Below are 19,730 nucleotides of genomic sequence, written 5' to 3' on the forward strand. Positions count from 1 at the left end.
GCAGAAAATGAATTTGGGGAGATCAAATAAGGTTATTTTAGCCCAAGAGAAGGACATTGGATTTTATTCTATCTGTGATTAGAAGTTACTGGATGCTTTTGATCAGAGCCATGATTATGACTAGCATTCCATTAAACTGAAGCATTCCAGTGCCCTTTTTTTCTAACGGTACTTGTTTAAAATGTCATGATTTTATATATGTTTGTATTTTCAGGATATATTTTACTATCATTTTACTACACAAAAGGGAACTCTCTAAAAAAACATATGTATTCATGTTATGTACATTCATACACATGTTTGTTTTGTGTACAAAACCAAGTGAAACTTTGAAAGAGGAATAAGTATATTAGAATTTTGCAGTATTTGGATCCTGGGCCAACTGCATCAGAATGAAAATCAGTCTACAGAGTCCCAGTCTAGAAATTGACAGTAAACCTGTTGGGATGGTCAGTGGATCTGAATTTTAAAAAATCTCACAGGTGTTTCTTAAAGCCACAAAAACTTAGGGTGCCACAGACATAAATATTTTACCAGAAAAGTAAGAAATTAAAAACAACAACAACAACATGATCTTAAGGTACTTTCTAGATTACTTGTCTTTTCTCTCTCTTGGGCTCCATGCTATAAGAAATAATATTCTAATGTATTGCCTTACTCATCAAGTCACTAGAATGGTGAGTTGGTGAAGAATGAAAAGCCACAACTTATAATGAATGGATGAACACTGGGCTTAAGACCTGAAACTTGCCTCTAAATATCTGATGGGTTTAATATTGAGAAGATGTAATGGATTCAGCAAACTTGTTCTGTCTTGTCCTGGAATTGTGAAGTAAGACTGGAGGGCAGAAGTTAGACAGAGATAAATCTGGACACAAATAAAGGGAACTTTGGAATTACTTGAGTTGACTTTCTTATAATATCTACCTTATGTACCCTGTGATGAGGAAGCCTCCTTACTAATAACTGAGCGGCTGTCTGCCTTATGGATGCACAGAGATTCTCTGGAAAGGAGATGGTTTAGGGTACCCAAACTCTAAGGCTACTTCCAAACCTGAATTTGGGCTAACAGGATGACTATTGACTTTTCTCTTTCAGGGAAAGAGAAGCAGGGGAAAAAAATAAGCATTCTGGCTACAGATCAAATGAGACTGAATCAGCATCAGAAAAGGTAAGTCATTAACTAGATTTTGACAAGAATGGTCTTTCTGTAAGTCAATACTTGGCAATCAAAAATATGGAAAGAGAGAGTCACTGTTGCCAACCAAGATCTTTGCCCTAAGAAGGTTAGAAGCCATCCTAAATGTCAATATTGCTAGTAACTTGTTCAATGTAGAAATTTAATGCCAAATGGAAATCTTTCAGTCTAATATATTGCAAAGCACTTTTATAAATAGTTGTCTGTTTTATTGTCACAACCACCTGGTCAAATACATTTTTTAACTTTATATTGTAGATGGGGAGAATGAGGCTCAGCTGCTGTAACAAATTCCTATCAACAGTGGCTAAACCAACACAAATTTTTATCATGCATTTCTGGAGTTCGGAAGCCCTAAATTGGTCTCCTTGTATTTAAACCAAGGCATCAGTAAGGCTGTGTTTCTTTGTGAAGGCTCTAAGGAAGATCTGTTTCATTGCCTTTTCTAACTTCTAGAGGCTGCCTGCATTCTTTGCCTTGTGGCCACCTTTAAAATCCTCAGTGGCCAGTTGAATTGTTTTCAGGCTGCATCACTCTGATACTGACTTTCCTGCCTTCCTCTTTCACTCATGAGAAACTTTGTGATTACACTAGCTACCCAGATAATTCAGGATAATCTTTCCATTTTAAGGTCTAATTAGCAATCTTAATTCTATCTTCAACCTTAATATTTCCTTACCATGTAAGGCTACATACTTACAGGTTCCAGGAATTAGAATGTTGACATGTTTGTAGATCATTATACTGCCTCCCAGCAAGTATAGCCACCCAGTCAGTGGCTGCCTGACTCTTGAATCAAAATCTTCAAATTTTCCGTCACCCATTCCCCTCCAACACCCGCCCTCCTCCCCTTCCAAATTTTCAAGCCCTAATACTATGTGAAATCAGTCATTTACACTGTAATCTTTCTTCTTCTTAGGACACGTGTGATGAGTTTAGAAGCCAAATGAAAAATGGAAAACTTATCTGCACCCGAGAAAGTGACCCTGTCCGGGGTCCAGATGGCAAGACACATGGCAATAAGTGTGCTATGTGTAAGGACAAACTGTGAGTATTTTCAAAAATGGGACTTTAATTGCGAATATTGAAGTATAATAATAATTTCTCATCAGTTTGAGAAAATGACTTCTTTTTAAAAACAGATCTAATTATTAATGAGGTGTTTGTTCACTTTGGCTGAAATGGTATTTTTGCATTTTTTTCTTCAAGGGAAAGGGAAGCAGCAGAAAGAAAAAAGAAAGAGGAGGACAACTTGAGAAACACAGGAGAAAAGAGTAATGAAAACCAGGTAGTGTGTGTTAGACAACTAATACTTAAAGCTGGATGCTTGGCTGTAAGGTTAATTCATTCAGCAACTATTTATGGAATGTCTGCTGTGTCCTACACATTGTGTGTTTGATGATGAACAGCAAAGCATGGCAAGGTCTTGCAAAGAAATAGCGTTCTATTCAATGTTCTGAAAGCAACTCTGATGCATTTACCACCTGTTTACAGGACCAATGACAGTCATCAACTTATTGCAATTATTAAGTGGATTTCTTCTTTATTTTTTAAAAAAGATTTATTTATTTATTTGAGCAAAAGAGAGCACGTGCATATGGGTGGTGGGAGGGGCATAAGGATTGAATCTTCAAGCAGGCTCCTCACTGAGCATGGAACTTGGTGTGGGGCTCAGTCTCCCAATCCATGAGATCTTGACCCAAGCCAAAACCAAGAGTTGGACACTTAAGTGGCTGAGGGCACCCCTCTTCTCTTAAGTTTTATAACAAATAATTAAGCAAATAGATACCAAAATTACAAACAAAATATCAAATACCAAAAACTTGGAGCTCCAGATGATAAATTCCTGACTAGGTATTCCAGTACCATCTTCTATTCAATGTGGGCTTTAAAAATAATGTTTAATGCTTTACAACACTAACATATAGAATATGGCACAGCACAATCTCTTCTAATCCATCCAGGGACTCCAGTTAGAGAAGAGAACATCATAGGGGAAGGGAAGAAAACATAAGATAAGATGAAAATTGAGAAAGAGGCAAACCATGAGACACTGAACACTAGGAAACAAAGTGAAGGTTGCTGGAGGAGAGGTAGATAGAGGGAAGGGGTAATGGGGTGATTGGCATTAAGGAGGGCACTTGATGTAATGAGCATTCTGTGTCGTATGCAACTGATGAATCACAAATTCTACCTATGAAATTATTTTTAAAATAACATAAATAAATAAATAAGCTATTCCATTTTTTAAAAAGTGAGAGAAAGAAAGAAAAGAGAAATCATAAATTTTCCCCAGGAAATTTTCCCATTAATGAGGGAATTTTTCAGTAGGTCTATATTGCCTTACAAAATGAACCATTAATAGTAATTTTCCTTTTTAAAAAATATGTTGGGAATATCTGTTATGCTTTTTGGTAAATGAATGGCCTTGAGAAAGGATTCTGTTATACCACTTCAAATGATCTCTATAGGCTGTCTATTCTATTTATAATCTTGGTCAATATTTTTCTTTTTTAATATCTATTTGAGAAATTTTGAACAAAAAATACTCTATTCATATATGAAAAATATCCAGACATTTTGTGTGTTTGTGTGGCAAAAAGAGAGCTATGGTCTTACCTACATATGCATAGTAAAACTTTTTACAAAGCACATACATCATCATATTTTAACCTCTGTTTTGAACAAAAGATTTACAATAGTCATGTTTCAGTTTCAAAAAGGAAAGAAAACTTTTATTATTATTATTAATTATTATTATTATTATTATTATTATTATTATAGAAACCTAACAGGAACAAAAGAGCAAAGGATTATATACATAGATGAAGGTAATAGTAGGCAATAAATGAAAATAAGGCAAAGTTACATCAAATCAGGTACTTACAACATCCAACTTCATTAGCTGGGGAAGCCCTGTGGATAACAGCCAGGCTGGAGTCCCAACTGAGAGGCCTGGGGGAGACCATCCCCATAAGGGCCATATGTACAGGGCAAATTGTAGGGTTTGAAATTAAACATTCGTGTACCTACCTGCAGTTTTCAGTGAGCTGCATTTGTATGTTACCATGTTTCTGCATTTTCAGGGAGCCTTGGCTATGTCTATCTGCCTCCCCTCCTGGATTCCATGCCAGAGGGGCCAGCCCGGTCTGGAACAGGAGGGGGTATGAGACAAGATTTATAACTCCTGGCATCTAGAACAGAAGGTCCAGTTCTGATGTGGAGACCAGATAATATGTTTTAAACAATGAGGCTCCCAAGGTTATTCATACAGCATGAGGCTCACAAACAATATTCATTCCTTAGCTTGCCTGTGTACACACAAGTCCAAATAGTCGACTATGCAGGAAAAGTCATAAAAACATTTATCTATATAGAACACCTTCCCAGTACAAACTTTCAGTTCTAGAATAAATGTCATGGAGATATACAAATGGAGAATACAGTCAGTAACATTGTATTAACATTGTATGGTAACAGTAACTAAATTTATTGGGGTGACCATTTTGCAAAATGTGCAAATGTCAAATCCCTATGCTATATACCTAAAACTTACATAATATTGTATGTCAGTTACACTTCAGTAAAAAGATAAATAAGCCCTCCCTAAATCTATGCAGTAGGTGATATTGTTGCAGTTTTTCAGTTGAGAAAAACTCAGAGAAGTTAACTACACACAGGTAATAAGAGCTGGAGATTGCACTTATAAAGCAAAGAATGCATTATGGGCAGATGGGTGCTATCATAAACACACATACACACACATACACACACACACATATATATACATAGTATTTTGTGTAGCTGGAAAAGGAACTGATACTAACAACTTCCAAAATGATGGCTGTAGACATTTAATATTTTGATCAAGTTTTTAATTCCAGAGAACATTTTTTAATGCTGCAGATAAAAGTAGATATGGAGTTGTTCATGGGTATCATGATTTAAAGAAAGGAAAGGGGCACCTGGAAGGTTCAGTTGGTTGAGCGTCTGACTCTTGATTTCAGCTCAGGTCATGATCTCATGGTGATGGAGTTGAGCTCCATGTCGGGCTCTGTGCTCAACTTGGAGTCTTCTTGTCCCTCTCCCTCTGCTCCTCCCCCACCCCATGCTCCCTCTCTCTCTCTCTCTCTTTCTCTCTGTCCAAAGTAAATAGATAAAATCAAGAAAGAAAGAAAGAAAGAAAGAAAGAAAGAAAGAAAGAAAGAAAGAAAGAAAGAAAGAAAGAAAGAAAGAAAGAAAAAAGGAAAGAAAGAAAGAAAGAAAGAAGAAAGAAAGAAAGAAAGAAAGAAAGAAAGAAAGAAAGAAAGGAAGGAAACTGCCATCTAGGTTACGAGCAGTATTTTTTCAAGATAATCTCCCCATATCTCTCCTTTGGCTCTTTGAGCTTGCAGGTAGTTTATGACAAATCTCTATTGATGTCTAAAAATTTCATCAGAGATCCTGTGGACTCAGTTCCATTGTCCTCTTTTTAAAGTTCTTATTTTTCAATGACTATAAAAGGCAGCTTTATCTTCTTACAAGTGTTTAGTAGTATTCTCTGCCAGGTGAAAGCTCAGAAAATAAGAAAGTTTGTTAGCAGATTTCTGATCACAGTTCCAACATTGATTTACTTAATCTCTCTGAGCTTTATTTTCTTGTCTATAAAATGAGGATAATGAGTGTTTATCTTCTAGGTTTTTTGTGACAAGCAAAGGAAGTTCGTTAAAGCATACAACAAAATGCCTGGCATATAATAATGGAGTCTTGATTTTTTTAAAAATTATTTTGTTCTTGAGGAACATAGATAAATGTCTTGCCAAAAGAGCACCTGTTGGTTCATTCTAGGGCTTTTTATGTGTGGAGTAATGAATACAGCTTCAGGGAGACAGGTTTGGGGCTCAGCCTGCTAAGAATTGTATTTCCATAGTACAGACTGCCTGAGGCAGTAGTGAAATTCCACTGGGACAGGGTAATTATTTGAGGGGGATGCTTTTGAGAAGATTCTAACTTCCTAAGCAGATATTGAATAAAATGCCTTGACATACACTCCATCTCTAAAATTTTGTTTTCTCTAGATTTTATTTCCCTCCTCAAATATTATGAGTTTACATCTCACAAATTATGTTCTAAGTTTTAGAGATCAGACTATCATGGCAACATCTTTTCTCTGTTCCTCTTGGCAGGATCAGTGCCACGAATTCCGGAGTATGGTGAGAGAGGGGAAGCTTATCTGCACCAGAGAAAATAACCCTGTTCAAGGTCCAGATGGCAAGATGCATGTCAACAAGTGTGCTATGTGTCAGAGCATCTTGTACGTGAAGAGGCTTATCAATCAGTTTGATATTTTGTGCTTATTTGTGAAGAGACAGATCTTTTTAATTTGAAACTTTAGGCCCTGGTCATTGCACATTAAAAACATACGAGGTCTTCACTTTAGAAGAGGATAGTGAGCTTCCAAAACAATCTCACAAGAAATTTTTATTTTTGTGATAGGAAGCATAATCAAACCTAGAATATCTGAGACAGGGAGATAGCTATTGTATAGTGTCAAAGTCCCTGGCTTTCAAAGAGGAAGTACATCAGGTGAGTAATGGGAGACATGCCAGTTCGCTTTGCAGTGCCTCACTTCCTCTTGTATGTATAGGAAACAATTTCTACATAATAGAGTTTTCTCAAGGATTTAAGATTATATTTTTTAACATTTATAAACTTTAAAGCAATATAACTACATAAAGAAAATATTGGAGAGTTCAGTTTTCATTTAATATGAAAAAGAGAAAAGAAAGATGAAGCAACTCTGTATGAGAGCCATACAAATATTTTATTAAGGAAAAAAAATGCAATGGTCTTCTAGGAGCATAAGATTCTGGATGACAGTGTGGTAACTGAATTTATGAAAGTTGATAGCATTGCCATAAATGCACTATGAAAATTTCAAGAATTAAGAATCACTAATTTAAAAAAAGTATTTCAGATACATTTTTTTAAGATATGAGAAAACAGTGTTAGATTTGCTAAGGTTTAGAATTGAAGAAATACTTCATTTAAAAAGCTGAGTAAAAAAAAAATTCAGTAAGAACCCTATTTAAAAAATCCTATCCTTTTTAATTCTTTAGCCAGCGAGAAGCGAGCGAAAGAAAAAAGAATGACGAAGAAAATTCAAGTGCCAAGCCCTCAGACGATGCAAAGGTCATTTCTTAAAAGATGCGAAGATAACTGCTTTCCCTTTCATCCTCAGAATCTGACATTCTCCTCCAGTTTTTGGATAATAAAAATACCAATGTTTTGCTTCAAAGAAAATAGACTTTGCTAGTATTTCATTTTGGTTATAACAACATTTTTATCTGGCTTTAAGGTTTAATATTTTTCTCAGTTTTGTAGAGGATTTGCCCACACTGTGTGTCAGTTGTTGCTCTATTCTCTCTTTGGGAGAAATACAGATTGAAAAATAGTGTGTAGGGCAGCCCGGGTGGCTCAGCGGTTTAGCGCCACTTTCAGCCCAGGGCCTGATCCTGGAGACCCGGGATCGAGTCCTATGTCGGGCTCCCTGTGTGGAGCCTGCTTCTCCCTCTGCCTGTGTCTCTGTCTCTGTCTCTCTCTGTCTCTGTGTGTGTGTGTGTCTGTGTCTCTCATGAATAAATAAATAAAATCTTAAAAAAAAAAAGAAAAATAGTGTGCAAAATTCCTTACCACCTCAATTACGTGCTTTCCTCTGACACGAAAGGTGTAATGAAGCTTCAGGTAGCTTGTTGACACTGATTTTTACAATTCAGGTAATATAAGCTAATTTCAAATCCTTCCCTTTAGCTTCTCTCCTTGATGTCTTTTCTATTTCCTCCAGATAGTTTTCTTAGCATCAACCAATTGATAATGTGCATGTGTGATTTGCCTTTTCTATTTACTTTTCAAGGCTGCAAAGAAGACATCTTCATTCAGTACTTTGCAGTGATAATCATATTTGTAGCATTAGATTCCTATAATATTGCCCTTTGGTCAAGAGAACAGCTCATGTGGAAAATGAGGGAAAGGAAGCAAGGAAGGAAAGGAGGAAGGAGACAAGCTCCATCAAGTGTTCCCCTCTGCATTTCCAGGACCCAGGCAGAGAGGTTTGGAATGAAGTGGGGAATGGAAAGTTTAAAGTCTGGGCATTCCTTGGCCTCCACTGCCAAGATAAGTGCAATGATTCTGAACTCAGAGCTAAGAAAGGACTTTCTAAAACTATGGGTTTCTTCTTCTTTTTTTTTTTAGAAACGGGAAGAATCCTGTTCACTTTCCCTTTCTCATTTTCTAGGACGAGTGCAGTAACTTTCGGCAGTACGTGAGGAATGGCCAGCTCATATGCACTCGAGAGAATGACCCTGTGAGTGGTGCTGATGGAGAATTATACAAAAACAAGTGCCACATGTGCAGAGCTGTCATGTGAGTAAGAGGACTCTGTTACCCTTCCAGCTAGTGGGGTAATTGCATTGTTATTTTTTCAATTTTTCAATTTTTATTTTTTGGTGTAAAGGTTGTTTTTATTAAAGCATGGGAACAGGACCCATGGGAACTGCACCTTTAGAAGCTGCGGATTAAACGTGTATGCTCATGAATCCATGGTATCCTTAAAATAAATCTTTAGATTCAAGGCCCTTAAGTTGAGAACACCTGATATAGGAGACAGGAAATCCAGATATGAATTCTAACCCAGATATTTACTAGCTGTGTCACTGGAAAAAAAAATTTTTTTTTCAACTCTCAGGATCATAGCTACAAGAAATTCTTCCAAATCTTTTTTTCATAACTAGATCAGACTCAACAGGGAAGTCTTTTTCAGAAATACAAATTTTTACATCAAAAATGTATTTGGCATAAAATTCAAGGCTAAGGAATTTGTTGTTTAGAAGGGGTTTCTGAGTTACTTTGATAAATAACCATATTTGGGGACCAATGGACATGATAGATACTGATGATGGTGGTTATGAAAACACTGTAAACACAAAATCATCAGTATTCTTTTTTAGCTCTTTGTAGTATGTTCCTAGAAACAGCAATTACCAATACTACCTTCATTTTATGTTCCAGAAAAGCTAAGCTCAAGGAATTTAAGCAACCTGTTCAAAGTCATAGATCTACTAAGTGATGAGTGCCCTAAAGCAGTTCCCCATTGTGTACTTTTCTTTACATCATTGTCCTCTTGTTGATGTTCTGGTTTCTATCATACTTTATTTAGGATTGCTTAGCTTCCCACTGGAAGTTGTAGGTGATAGTCTTTGTGGCTATAACTTTAAATTACTTTTTATCTTCTTCTGTAGTCAAAAAGAAGCTTTGGAAAGGGCAAGATATAGAAAAAAGCCGTCCCACGTTAGATTTATGGAGGAAAACAGCCCAACTTCCTCCAGTTCTTCTCTGGTAAGAATGACTACTCCTGAAAAGCCAGTTATTAATGCATTTATGTTTGGAGTCTGTTGCCACTCGCCATCCATGAGCTTCATTTCCATAGAAAGTCTTCGGAAAGTATAATACAGGGTCTCTTGGGTAGCGCTCAGTGGTTGAGCGTCTGCCTTTGGCTCAGGGCATGATCCTGGAGTCCAGGGATCGAGTCCCACATCAGGCTTCCTGCATGGAGCCTGCTTCTCCCTCTGCCTATGTCTCTGCCTCTCTCTCTCTCTCTCTCTCTCTCTCTGTGTGTTTCATAAATAAATACAATCTTTTTATAAAGAAAAAAAAAGGAAAGAGTAATACAGTATAGCTCCAAACCCTTTTTATGTATTTCATGCTCAGTGAGAGTTCTGGGATTACTCATCAATGCATTATTCTGTGCTCTTTTAGGTTATTAGCCCTGTTCCAAGCCAATATAGTACATTATTGAAAAATTAACATATAGGTGTGTCATGAATGTGATTTATTGCACATATGGTCATATTAATAGTTAGGAACCTCGATTGTGAATTTCATCAGGCCAAAAAGACTCTTCACTCAGCCCCCTCTCTCTCCCTCTCCCCAAACCAACCCTCTTCCCCATAGCCTAGAAGGGTGTGTAGAGCATGTTCACACTGGTGAAATTCCACCAATCAGCAATTCACAGTGGTTAAAGCTCATTTATTCAAAATGCAAGCTCATGGCCATCAGTAACATACACCTTAGTGTAAATTAGCCTAACAGGTTTGCTTTTTTAGAGCTTTGCCAAGGTCAGGAATAGAAGAAAGAAAGGGAATAGGAGAGCATGAGGAATATTCATAAAGTACAGTATCAAATTGGCCTCTAAAAGTGAAACTTTAGCAGCTAGTCTGATGACCCAGAAAAAAGAGAAAGAAAAGTGTCAAACATGAATTTTATCTTATTATTTGCCCAATTTAAGCAGGATAGTAGATGAGTTGCACTAGTGAACTACATATTAGTTACATATTTCTAGAAAATTAGATGCTACCCTAGGAGTCCCATAAACATGAAGAGAAAATATTCACAAAATCTGTTCTTTTTTTCCTCTAGCTTTATTGAGACATAATTGAAATATAACACTGTGTAAATTTAAAATGTACAGTGTGTTGATTTAGTACACTTTTTAAAAAAAAAGATTTTATTTATTTATTTGAGAGCGAGAGAGAGAGTACACACAAGTTTGTGGAGAGAGGCAATGGGAGAGGGAGAAGCAGACTCCCTGGTGAGCAGGGAGCCCAATGTAGGGCTTGATCCTAGGACTCTGGAATCATGACCTGAGTTGAACGTAGAAGCTTAACCTATTGAACCACCCAGGTGCCCCAATTTAGTACACTTTCATGTTGCAAAATGATACCACTGTAGCGTTAGTGAACAGTGCCATCACCTTACATAATTATCATTTTTGTGTATGTGGTGAGAACATTTGATATTAAGACTTACCTCTTTTAAGGATATAATACAGTATCATTAGATATAATCACCATGTATTATACCCCAGAACTTATTCATCTAGTAAGTGAAAGTTTGTACCCTTTGACCAACATCTCCCATTTCCCCAAATCCCATTCCCTGGTAACCACCATTCTATACTCTGTTTCTGAGTTTGCATCTTATGATATCATGTAAGAGATATCATACAGTATTTGTCTTTCTCTGACTTACCTCATTTAGCATAATGTCCTAAAGATTCATCTAAATTGTTATAAGTGACAGGGTTTCCATCTTTCTCATTGAATAATATTCAGTGAAAGAATAATTATTCTCGTTGAATAATATTTCAGTGGAGTGTCTGTGTGTGTGTACGGGTGGGGGCGGAAGGTGACATATATTCTTTATCCACTTATCCAGTGATGGGCACTTAGGTCATTTCCATATCTTGACTATTACAAATAATAAAATCTGTTCATCTTTAAAAAAACATTCTACTGAAGTATAATAGTCATATAGAAGAAGTATGCTTATCATGAGTGTAAATGCAATATCATGAGGCTAACTGCAATATCACAAAGTGCCCACACTTGTATTATTAGCACCTAGGTCAAGAAATAAGATACTGCCAGCAGACCAGGGGCCTCAAGGTTCTTCCTAATGTACCATCTGCTTTTGAGCTGAGCTTTCTCTTGGAGAAGAGAACCATATTCATTATTCATTTTGTCATCCATTCATTCATTCATTCTAGGTGTTTATTGAACACCTACTGTTTTCCAAGCATTATTCATGTGTATGAGAACAGAAGCAAAGCAAACAGAACTCTCTACATTCATGGAGTTTGTATTTGAAGAATATTGATACTAGATAATGTGAACAAATAAGATATAACTCCAAGGTGAAAATGAAATAAAATAATGATATAATAAATACTAGGATCAGGGTGAGGGGGGTACAATTTTAAGTAGCCTATGTAGAAAAGCACTCTGAGGCAACATTTATACCAAGGTCTAAAGGGATTGATGCCATATGTGTTAAGTAAGAGGACAGGATTCCAAGAAAAGAATAGCAGAGCCCCAAGGAAGGAGTCAAAGGACATCAAGGAATCCAGTGTATTTGAACTAGAGTGACCTCAGAGAGAGCCATAGAAGAGGAAGTCATTAGAGTAACAGGAGGCCATATTATACAGGATTTTGTAGACCATATTAAAGATACTGACTTTTTATTCTGAATGAAGATTTTAAGAAGAGGAGTGATGTGATCTGATTTATTTTTAAAAAGAATAACTCTGCCTGGGATGTTGAAAATACACTACAGGGAGGCAAGAGCAAAATCTGGACAGTGAGTTAGTCATAGCAATAATCAATGGAGAGATGATGCCAGTTTATACATGGTAGTAATGGTAGAAGTAATGAGAGGTGGTTGGATCCTGAGTCTGCTCTGAAGGTGGAATCAACCATAATTGTTTCAGAGTTGTTGTACCATGTAAGAAAAAAGGAGAGGTAGCCTGTTGTTGCTTCTTTGTAATGTAGTTTTGAACCTTGTAGCAGCATATACCTGAAATAATATTAAGGATATATCTGGTTTAGTCCTACCTTTGCCAGCGATGCATAAAAGGTGTTTGTCTAAATTCTCCCTGAATATCTATCAGTATGGAACTCACCATAATCTAAAGCACTCCATTGGATGTTTGAATTATTTTTTTAAGATGTTATCTATTTTATTTTAGAGAGAGGGGGATCTTTAGTATTTTCTTATGTAATATACCAACTCTGAACCATTTATGGTTGACTCCACCTTCAGAGCAGACCCTGGATCTATCCACCTGTCAAAGTCCCTTGCTCTCCCCCTCTGCTCCTGTTCCCAATTGCATGCATGTGCATAAGTGCATGTGCTCAACCTCTCTCTCTGTCTCTGTCTCTGTCTCTGTCTCTCTCTCTCTCTCTCCCTCTCTCTCTCATAAGAGAAATAATGGGGACGGGGTAGAAGGGGAAGAATAGGGACAAGCAGACTCCACACTGAGTGTGGAGCCTAAGGTGGGGATCCATCTCATGACCCTGAGATCCTGACCTGAGCAGAAAGCAATAGTCAGCCGCTCAATGAACTGAGCCACCCAGGCACCCCTGGATGTTTGAATTATTTATCAAAACAAATAAACTAGCAAACAGGTACTTCTTTATGCCTCTGGAATGAATGCCTACACATATGGTACTATTAAATTTTCTATTTCTTCTGTTTCAAAAAAGTGATTTTCAAGGAATGTAAAAAAAATTTTTTAAAGATTCTTATTTATTCATGAGAGATGCAGAGAGGCAGAGACATAGGAAGAGGGAGAAGCAGGCTCCCTGTGGGGAACCTGATGTGGGACTTGACCCCAGAACCCCAGGATCACAACCTGAACCAAAGGCAGATGCTCAACCACTGAGCCACCCAGGTGCCCCTCAAGGAATTTTTAAATTTAATCTAAGTTACCAAGTTTATTGGCATACAGCTATAACATTTCCACATTATTGTTTTAATGGTCTCCATATAGTGAAACCCTCTTTTTATTTTTCATATTGGTAATGTATATTTCTTGCCTTTCAATCAGTTTTGCAAATGGCTTATAAGTTTATTAATCTTTTTAAACAACCAGTGTTTGGCTTTGTTCTGTTTTTTATTTCATAAATTTCTATTCTGTATTATTATTGTCTTCTGTTTTCTTTGAGCTTAATTTGTTTATTATTTACTGACTTCTTGACATGGAAGTTTAGATCATTGATCTGAAAACTTTCTTCTTTGCCAATTATGTATTTAGTTATAACTTTCCCTCAAATCACTGCATTAGCTGCTGTGATTTGATAGTTTATATTTTCATTACCATTCAATTTAAAACCTTTCTACATTCCATTATGATCACTTTGAGTCATGAATTATTTGTGTGTTGTTGATTTTTAAATAGTGAGTTTCTATGATCTGTGCTACAGTTCTCTTACTAATGTTTCAGATGTGATTGAGGAAATCAAAAGATTTTTTCCAAGCCCATCTCTCTTGAGTGCCATTGAATAAATCTGATTTATGTTTTACTTCTTCAGGATTCTGAGATGTGCAAACACTACCGAGTATTGCCAAAGATGGGTTATCTTTGCCCAAAAAATTTACAGCCTGTCTGTGGTGATGATGGCCAGACATACAACAATCCCTGCATGCTCTGTCATGAAAACCTGTAAGTATATAAGTTGCACTATTATATCTTCAAGCGTAGAGTTCTTGACTATGGTGATGCCCCACAGATCTACACTCATATCGATTTGAGGTGTGTTGCACCAATTTACTAATCCTAGCAGCTAAAAATTCAAATTTTGTGGATGATCTTATTCAAATATAAAATAGAGAGGTTATCCTTTTGATTAAATTGCTTATATACTTTACTGAGTGGAAAAGAAAGTGGTGAGGTTACAACAATTAGAGAAAGTGTCTATTAGCCCATATACACTCACGGGAATGTGAACATTGTCCATTCATGATGTAAAAAGAAAAAAGGGGCAGCCCGGGTGGCTCAGCAGTTTAGCACCGCCTTCGGCCCAGGGTGTGATCCTGGAGACCTGGGATCGAGTCCTGTGTCGGGCTCCCTGCATGGAGCCTGCTTCTCCCTCTGCCTGTGTCTCTGCCTCTCTCTCTCTCTCTCTCTCTCTCTCTCTCTCTCTCTCTCTCTTTCTCTCTCTGTGTCTCATGAAGAAGAAAGAAAGAGAAGAAAGAAAGAAAGAAAGAAAGAAAGAAAGAAAGAAAGAAAGAAAGAAAGAAAAAGAAAAAAAGTTGAGAATCATTGCTATGTTGAGTCAGCCCAGCCTATAATTTCTACTAGGCCTTATGACTACCTGATAGTCACATATTTCCCATCCTCTCCAAGTCTTCTTCTTGAAGCAGAAGTGGTATCATTCAAGATAAAGCATCCTGGAACAAATGGTGGACTTGGAGTGGGTGCTCAGATTTATTATTGTCTGTGCATCTGTGGGCATATTATTTCATCATTCTCAGATTCATTTTTTCCATTGGACAAGTGTAGACCATTCTCTGGGCCAGCTGACTTCACTGGGTTTTTGAGAAGAATTGCCATTTTTATTTGAGATTAAATATAAGGGATTTGTTTTAATACTATCATTATAGGTTTTAGCTTTGGTTGGTACTTTTCTGTTTACATACTGTCTTACCCTCACCTCCATTGACATGCCTTATGTTTGACCAGCTTCAAGTGAAAGCGTGGTGACAAATCTTGACTTTTCCATCCCACCTCACCCCACTCCACCCCACCCAGATTTACATTATAGTCCATGCTGTTCTTGCCTTCTGAGGACACCATAAGCAAAGCCCAGAATGTGAGGATGGGACGCTCTACAGTTCATATACTTAGAATAACATCTAAATATGAGTGCCCTGTGTGTTCTGACATCTGTAGTTAAGACACTTGCACATTCCCTCTCACTGAATCCTTTCGACATGGTATTATTTTCATTGTACAGAGAACTAATCTGAGCCTCAGAGAGTCCATGTAATTTGTTTAAAGTCACAGAGCTAGAAAGTAGATCAGATGGGATCTAACTACAGTTCTCTTTTCTCTCCACTGCACTACTCTTATATCCAAGACAGTAGTTGTTTAAACATTTGGGGGCTTAAAATTTCTTTGATGGTATGGAGAAAGCTACCTCTTTCCAGAAAAAAAGAAAAGAAAAGAAAAGAAAAGAAAAGAAAAGAAAAGAAAAGAAAAGAAAAGAGAAAAGGAAAGAAAAGAAAAGAAAAGAAAAGAAAAAGAAAAGAAAATGAAGCTACATTAACAATTTGTGCACATAATATTTATGGGCACACAAGCCTCTTTAAATCCATCCATGGATCTTAAGAGTTTTAAAAATTAAGAGATCTCCATTTAGTATATGTATGGAACCATTCAGGAATTTGTTACTATATATGCCTTATCCTCAGGCCAGAAATTCTCCAACTTCCCTTTATTGTAAATGTCAGGGCCTAAATTATCCATCCAGTGTTCTTTAAGCATTCCATTAACTGTGGAAACCCATATCAAGTGATACTCTAGTCAAGGGAACTTTAGAGTCAGAAACTTCGATGGCAAAAATATTAATAAATCATGCTTCAGGACGGATTTTTTAGCTAAAGGAACTGGTAGTATATTTTATGGTGGGGAAATCCAGACTATCCCTGGCAAGGGGAAATAGTATTGATTTCTGTGGTCTTTGGGGGAAGTCATTTCAACTTGAGCAGTGTCCAAAGACAAGTCAAACTACCTTGATAGACAGTGAGTTTCCCAGTACCAGAAGCAAACAAGCAGATGTTTGATATGCAATATTTCTTAAGAGAGAAGCATTAAAATGCATACTTTTTGGGATGCCTTGGTGGCTCAGTGGTTGAGCATCTACCTTCAGCTCAGGGCATGATCCCAGGGTCCTGGGATTGAGTCCCACATTGAGCTCCCCTCAAGGAGCCTGCTTCTCTCTCTGCCTAGGTCCCTTTCTCTCTCTGTGTCTCTCATGAATAAATAAAATCTTTAAAAAATGCATACCTTTTAAGACTTTTTCCAGCTATAAAATTCATACTATATGATGATGTTTTATTGTATTTTATATAATCCATATTCTATATATATTTTATATATTTTATTATATATATATATATATGTATTGTATTTTGTAATCCCACATTATCGGTATCAGTACAGCGAAGCTTCTCAAAGGGATCCAGTTTTTCTATTTGTAAAACGATGGCTTTTGGAATAGATGGTCCCCAAGTTTTTTCTAACATTGAACGATTTCATGAGTATATAGGTGAATAAAATGTGATGGAATGAATCCAGCACTGAGGAAAGAATCTGGAACTGAATATGAAGAGAGAGACAAAACCTGGGTGATCCCTACTGGAAAGTAGTTGAATTCAGATCCTGGGTCTTACCTTTCATTTCAGTTCTGATTTAATGCCCAGATTTCACCCACGTTGATCCTTGTTTGTTTTTTCTCATTGTAACTGTGAATTTTCCCATCTTTTTAATTTCCTCTGTTCTGTTTCAGAATACGTCAAACTAATACACACATACGCAGTGAAGGGAAGTGTGAAGAGAACATTCCAGAAACAACATCGCTCCCTGTTCCAGCATCTGTAAGTACACTGTGTTTATGATGATACTGCCAGAGTGAGTTGGTTCTGTTTCTGTGTCTGCCACCAAATGATGGACATTTCTCTGGCTAGGGAAGTGATACTGGGTCAAGTAACCCCAGAATTGGTCACATCCTTCATTGTAAAGATAAGTAATCACTGCAATATGTGGGAATAAAATTGTAATAGTTAATATTTTTAAATGTTTACTGTTAACTGGGATCATTAGTAGATTATGAGCAATGTTCCTAACATAACACTTTGGCAAAGTATGTGATTTACCATAAAAAGATAAGAAAAGATTGCAAGAGGTCACAGAGTGACAGAACCGAATTTCAACTATTTCTGTGTAACTCCCATATTCTTGCGCTTCACACTGCATTCAACTGTTTCCCAACATGAAAATCTGGCCTTTTCATTTAAATCCCAGAAGGATGTTTTGATAAACATTATCAGGTTTGCCATTCTCCCTCTTGATTGCATTTGAGGATGCTCTTCCCCAGGCAAGATGGTATATAACTTGGGAGAAAATATAGGCATTTTCAAACAAGAGAAAATGTTTGTTTCCAGGTAAATATGGGTTTAAATTCCAGTTTTGTATATTCCTCATATATGAGACCTTTGGCAAATCAAAGATCTAGACCAAAGGTCTCACTAAGTTATTGAAAATCCTCAATAAATATTAACTTTTAAGCATTTGGCACAGTGTCTACAAACTAATAGCATTTGTTATTATTATCACTATTATTCTTATGCCAAAGAGACCAAAGTATGAACTTAGACAAAAAGAAGAGTCCATAGTGTAAACTTAGAGAAACAGACCTGGCACAGTGCTTATGTATTTTTAATAATTATAGTGAGTTATAGTTTAATAACTTTATATTTGATGTTAAAATATATTTATATTCAATAAAAATAAAATACTGTAATAGAGTACATTTACTAAGTAAATATTTATTATTATTCACAACTGGTTTCATTCCATTCCACTACTACAAAAAGCTCTGGCAATAAGGGAATTGCCAGATTTAGGGCTCCTAAGCAATACTAGATGAGCCACATTCAAAAGAACTACTCAGTGAGTCTTGATATGGGAAACTGGAAAAACAAGAGATGTAAACTAAGTGTTTTTGGTTTTACATTAGCTGCTAAAAGGCCAGGTGAAGTAAGCAGAGTATTGGGGTGAAAGCAGAAGACCATATAAAATCTTAGTGGTTTGTTCCTTATTTTATTAACAGAATATAGTATCTCTCCCATCTCACGAATATACCTGATTACATATAACTCAGGACTGAAAATAACCTTTATGTGAATCCTAAAGACCACACTGTAGACTACATCTTGCTGTAATCCCATGTAGACAACTTGACAAAAACTACTTTATGAGAAATTTGTCATAGGATAATACTGATAAGATGTATTTATTAAAATAAAGAAGAATCTTGACAGGGCTAAGCATAAAAGATTTTGTAAGAGGGTTTCTTCTTTTTCATTTTTGGATGTTTTCTTTTCACTAGAATGATGTAGCAGACAGGACTTATTTATGGTATTAGATGATGGAATAAATCATTAGAACAAAAGGTGTCCTTAGCATGGGTTCAGTTCCCTCTGTATGATTCAGCGGTATGATCTTCGATACACCAACATGGTCCAAGTGGGTCATGGCCCAGCATTGCTCTAATGACTATTATGCATGCATATCCTTGAGGTTGAAACCAATTGCCTGAACTTTGCTTCTGTATTGAAATGTTCTCCAAGAGAGTCTGGAATCTGAAGAATGAATTTTAAAAAAGGCCAGACAGTCACAACTTTCCTGGAAAAATAGACTGAAGATCCTAGAATGGCGTAATGATGCTTAGTATCTAAGAAGTATTTTCTATTACTCAGTACTACTAAGATTGATGTAACTCAGAATTTTATGTGCTCTTTCCTGTGTGCACCCTCATGTAGACCTGTGGTTAGGACAAGGATTATTATCTTTCTCATTTCACAGAAAATCAGCCTGTGGGAGATCCTGCAATTATCAAAATTATTCAACCTTATGTTTTGGGTCTGGTGCATATCTTCTGGCTTCAAGCTTATGCTCTGCCACCATCCCTGAGTTGTCAGGAAATTCTGAAAACCAGGGACTCTAGAAGAGGGAGTATATATCTCAATTAAATAAAAATTAGCTAGCATGAAAGGAAATTTATTTTTATTTTTTATTTTTATTTTTTAAGGAAATTTCTATGTTAAGGAAAATACCAATATCATTCTGTGAAATAATAAATGACTATTCTCAATTCCGTGACAAAGATTTTCAGAGATATAACAAAACCATAGATTGTGAACCTCAAATCAAAGGAAATCTTCTAGGGTGGAAGTAAGAACTAAATGGAAGTCTGAGTTTGGAATGATAGTGCTACTGATGCTCCAGTTGTACTGGCTGACAATGTGCAGTTATATGGATAAAAACTTCCTGAGGCCCTTACCTTCTTTTTAAAAAAAACTTTAGATGTTATTTTCAAGAGTGTATGAATATTGGATGATTCAGGCAAGGAAGGTAGATGATTAAATTCTAATG

The 19,730-nt window shown here is 36.5% G+C and overlaps 1 protein-coding gene across 1 annotated transcript in view; it reads left to right on the plus strand.

The window, feature by feature from the left end:
• Positions 1-19,730, plus strand: part of SPINK5 (serine peptidase inhibitor Kazal type 5) — a 78,526-nt gene that overhangs the window by 58,091 nt on the left and 705 nt on the right. Inside the window, exons 24-32 of the mRNA XM_025982973.2 lie at positions 1,099-1,171; positions 2,118-2,245; positions 2,408-2,486; positions 6,364-6,491; positions 7,297-7,369; positions 8,472-8,599; positions 9,475-9,571; positions 14,104-14,234; positions 17,083-17,170. Coding sequence (XP_025838758.2) covers positions 1,099-1,171; positions 2,118-2,245; positions 2,408-2,486; positions 6,364-6,491; positions 7,297-7,369; positions 8,472-8,599; positions 9,475-9,571; positions 14,104-14,234; positions 17,083-17,170 — 925 coding nt within the window. The remainder of the gene's footprint in view (positions 1-1,098; positions 1,172-2,117; positions 2,246-2,407; positions 2,487-6,363; positions 6,492-7,296; positions 7,370-8,471; positions 8,600-9,474; positions 9,572-14,103; positions 14,235-17,082; positions 17,171-19,730) is intronic.

This window comes from Vulpes vulpes, chromosome 2, assembly GCF_048418805.1.
Source record: "Vulpes vulpes isolate BD-2025 chromosome 2, VulVul3, whole genome shotgun sequence".
NCBI classification, from domain to species: domain Eukaryota; kingdom Metazoa; phylum Chordata; class Mammalia; order Carnivora; family Canidae; genus Vulpes; species Vulpes vulpes.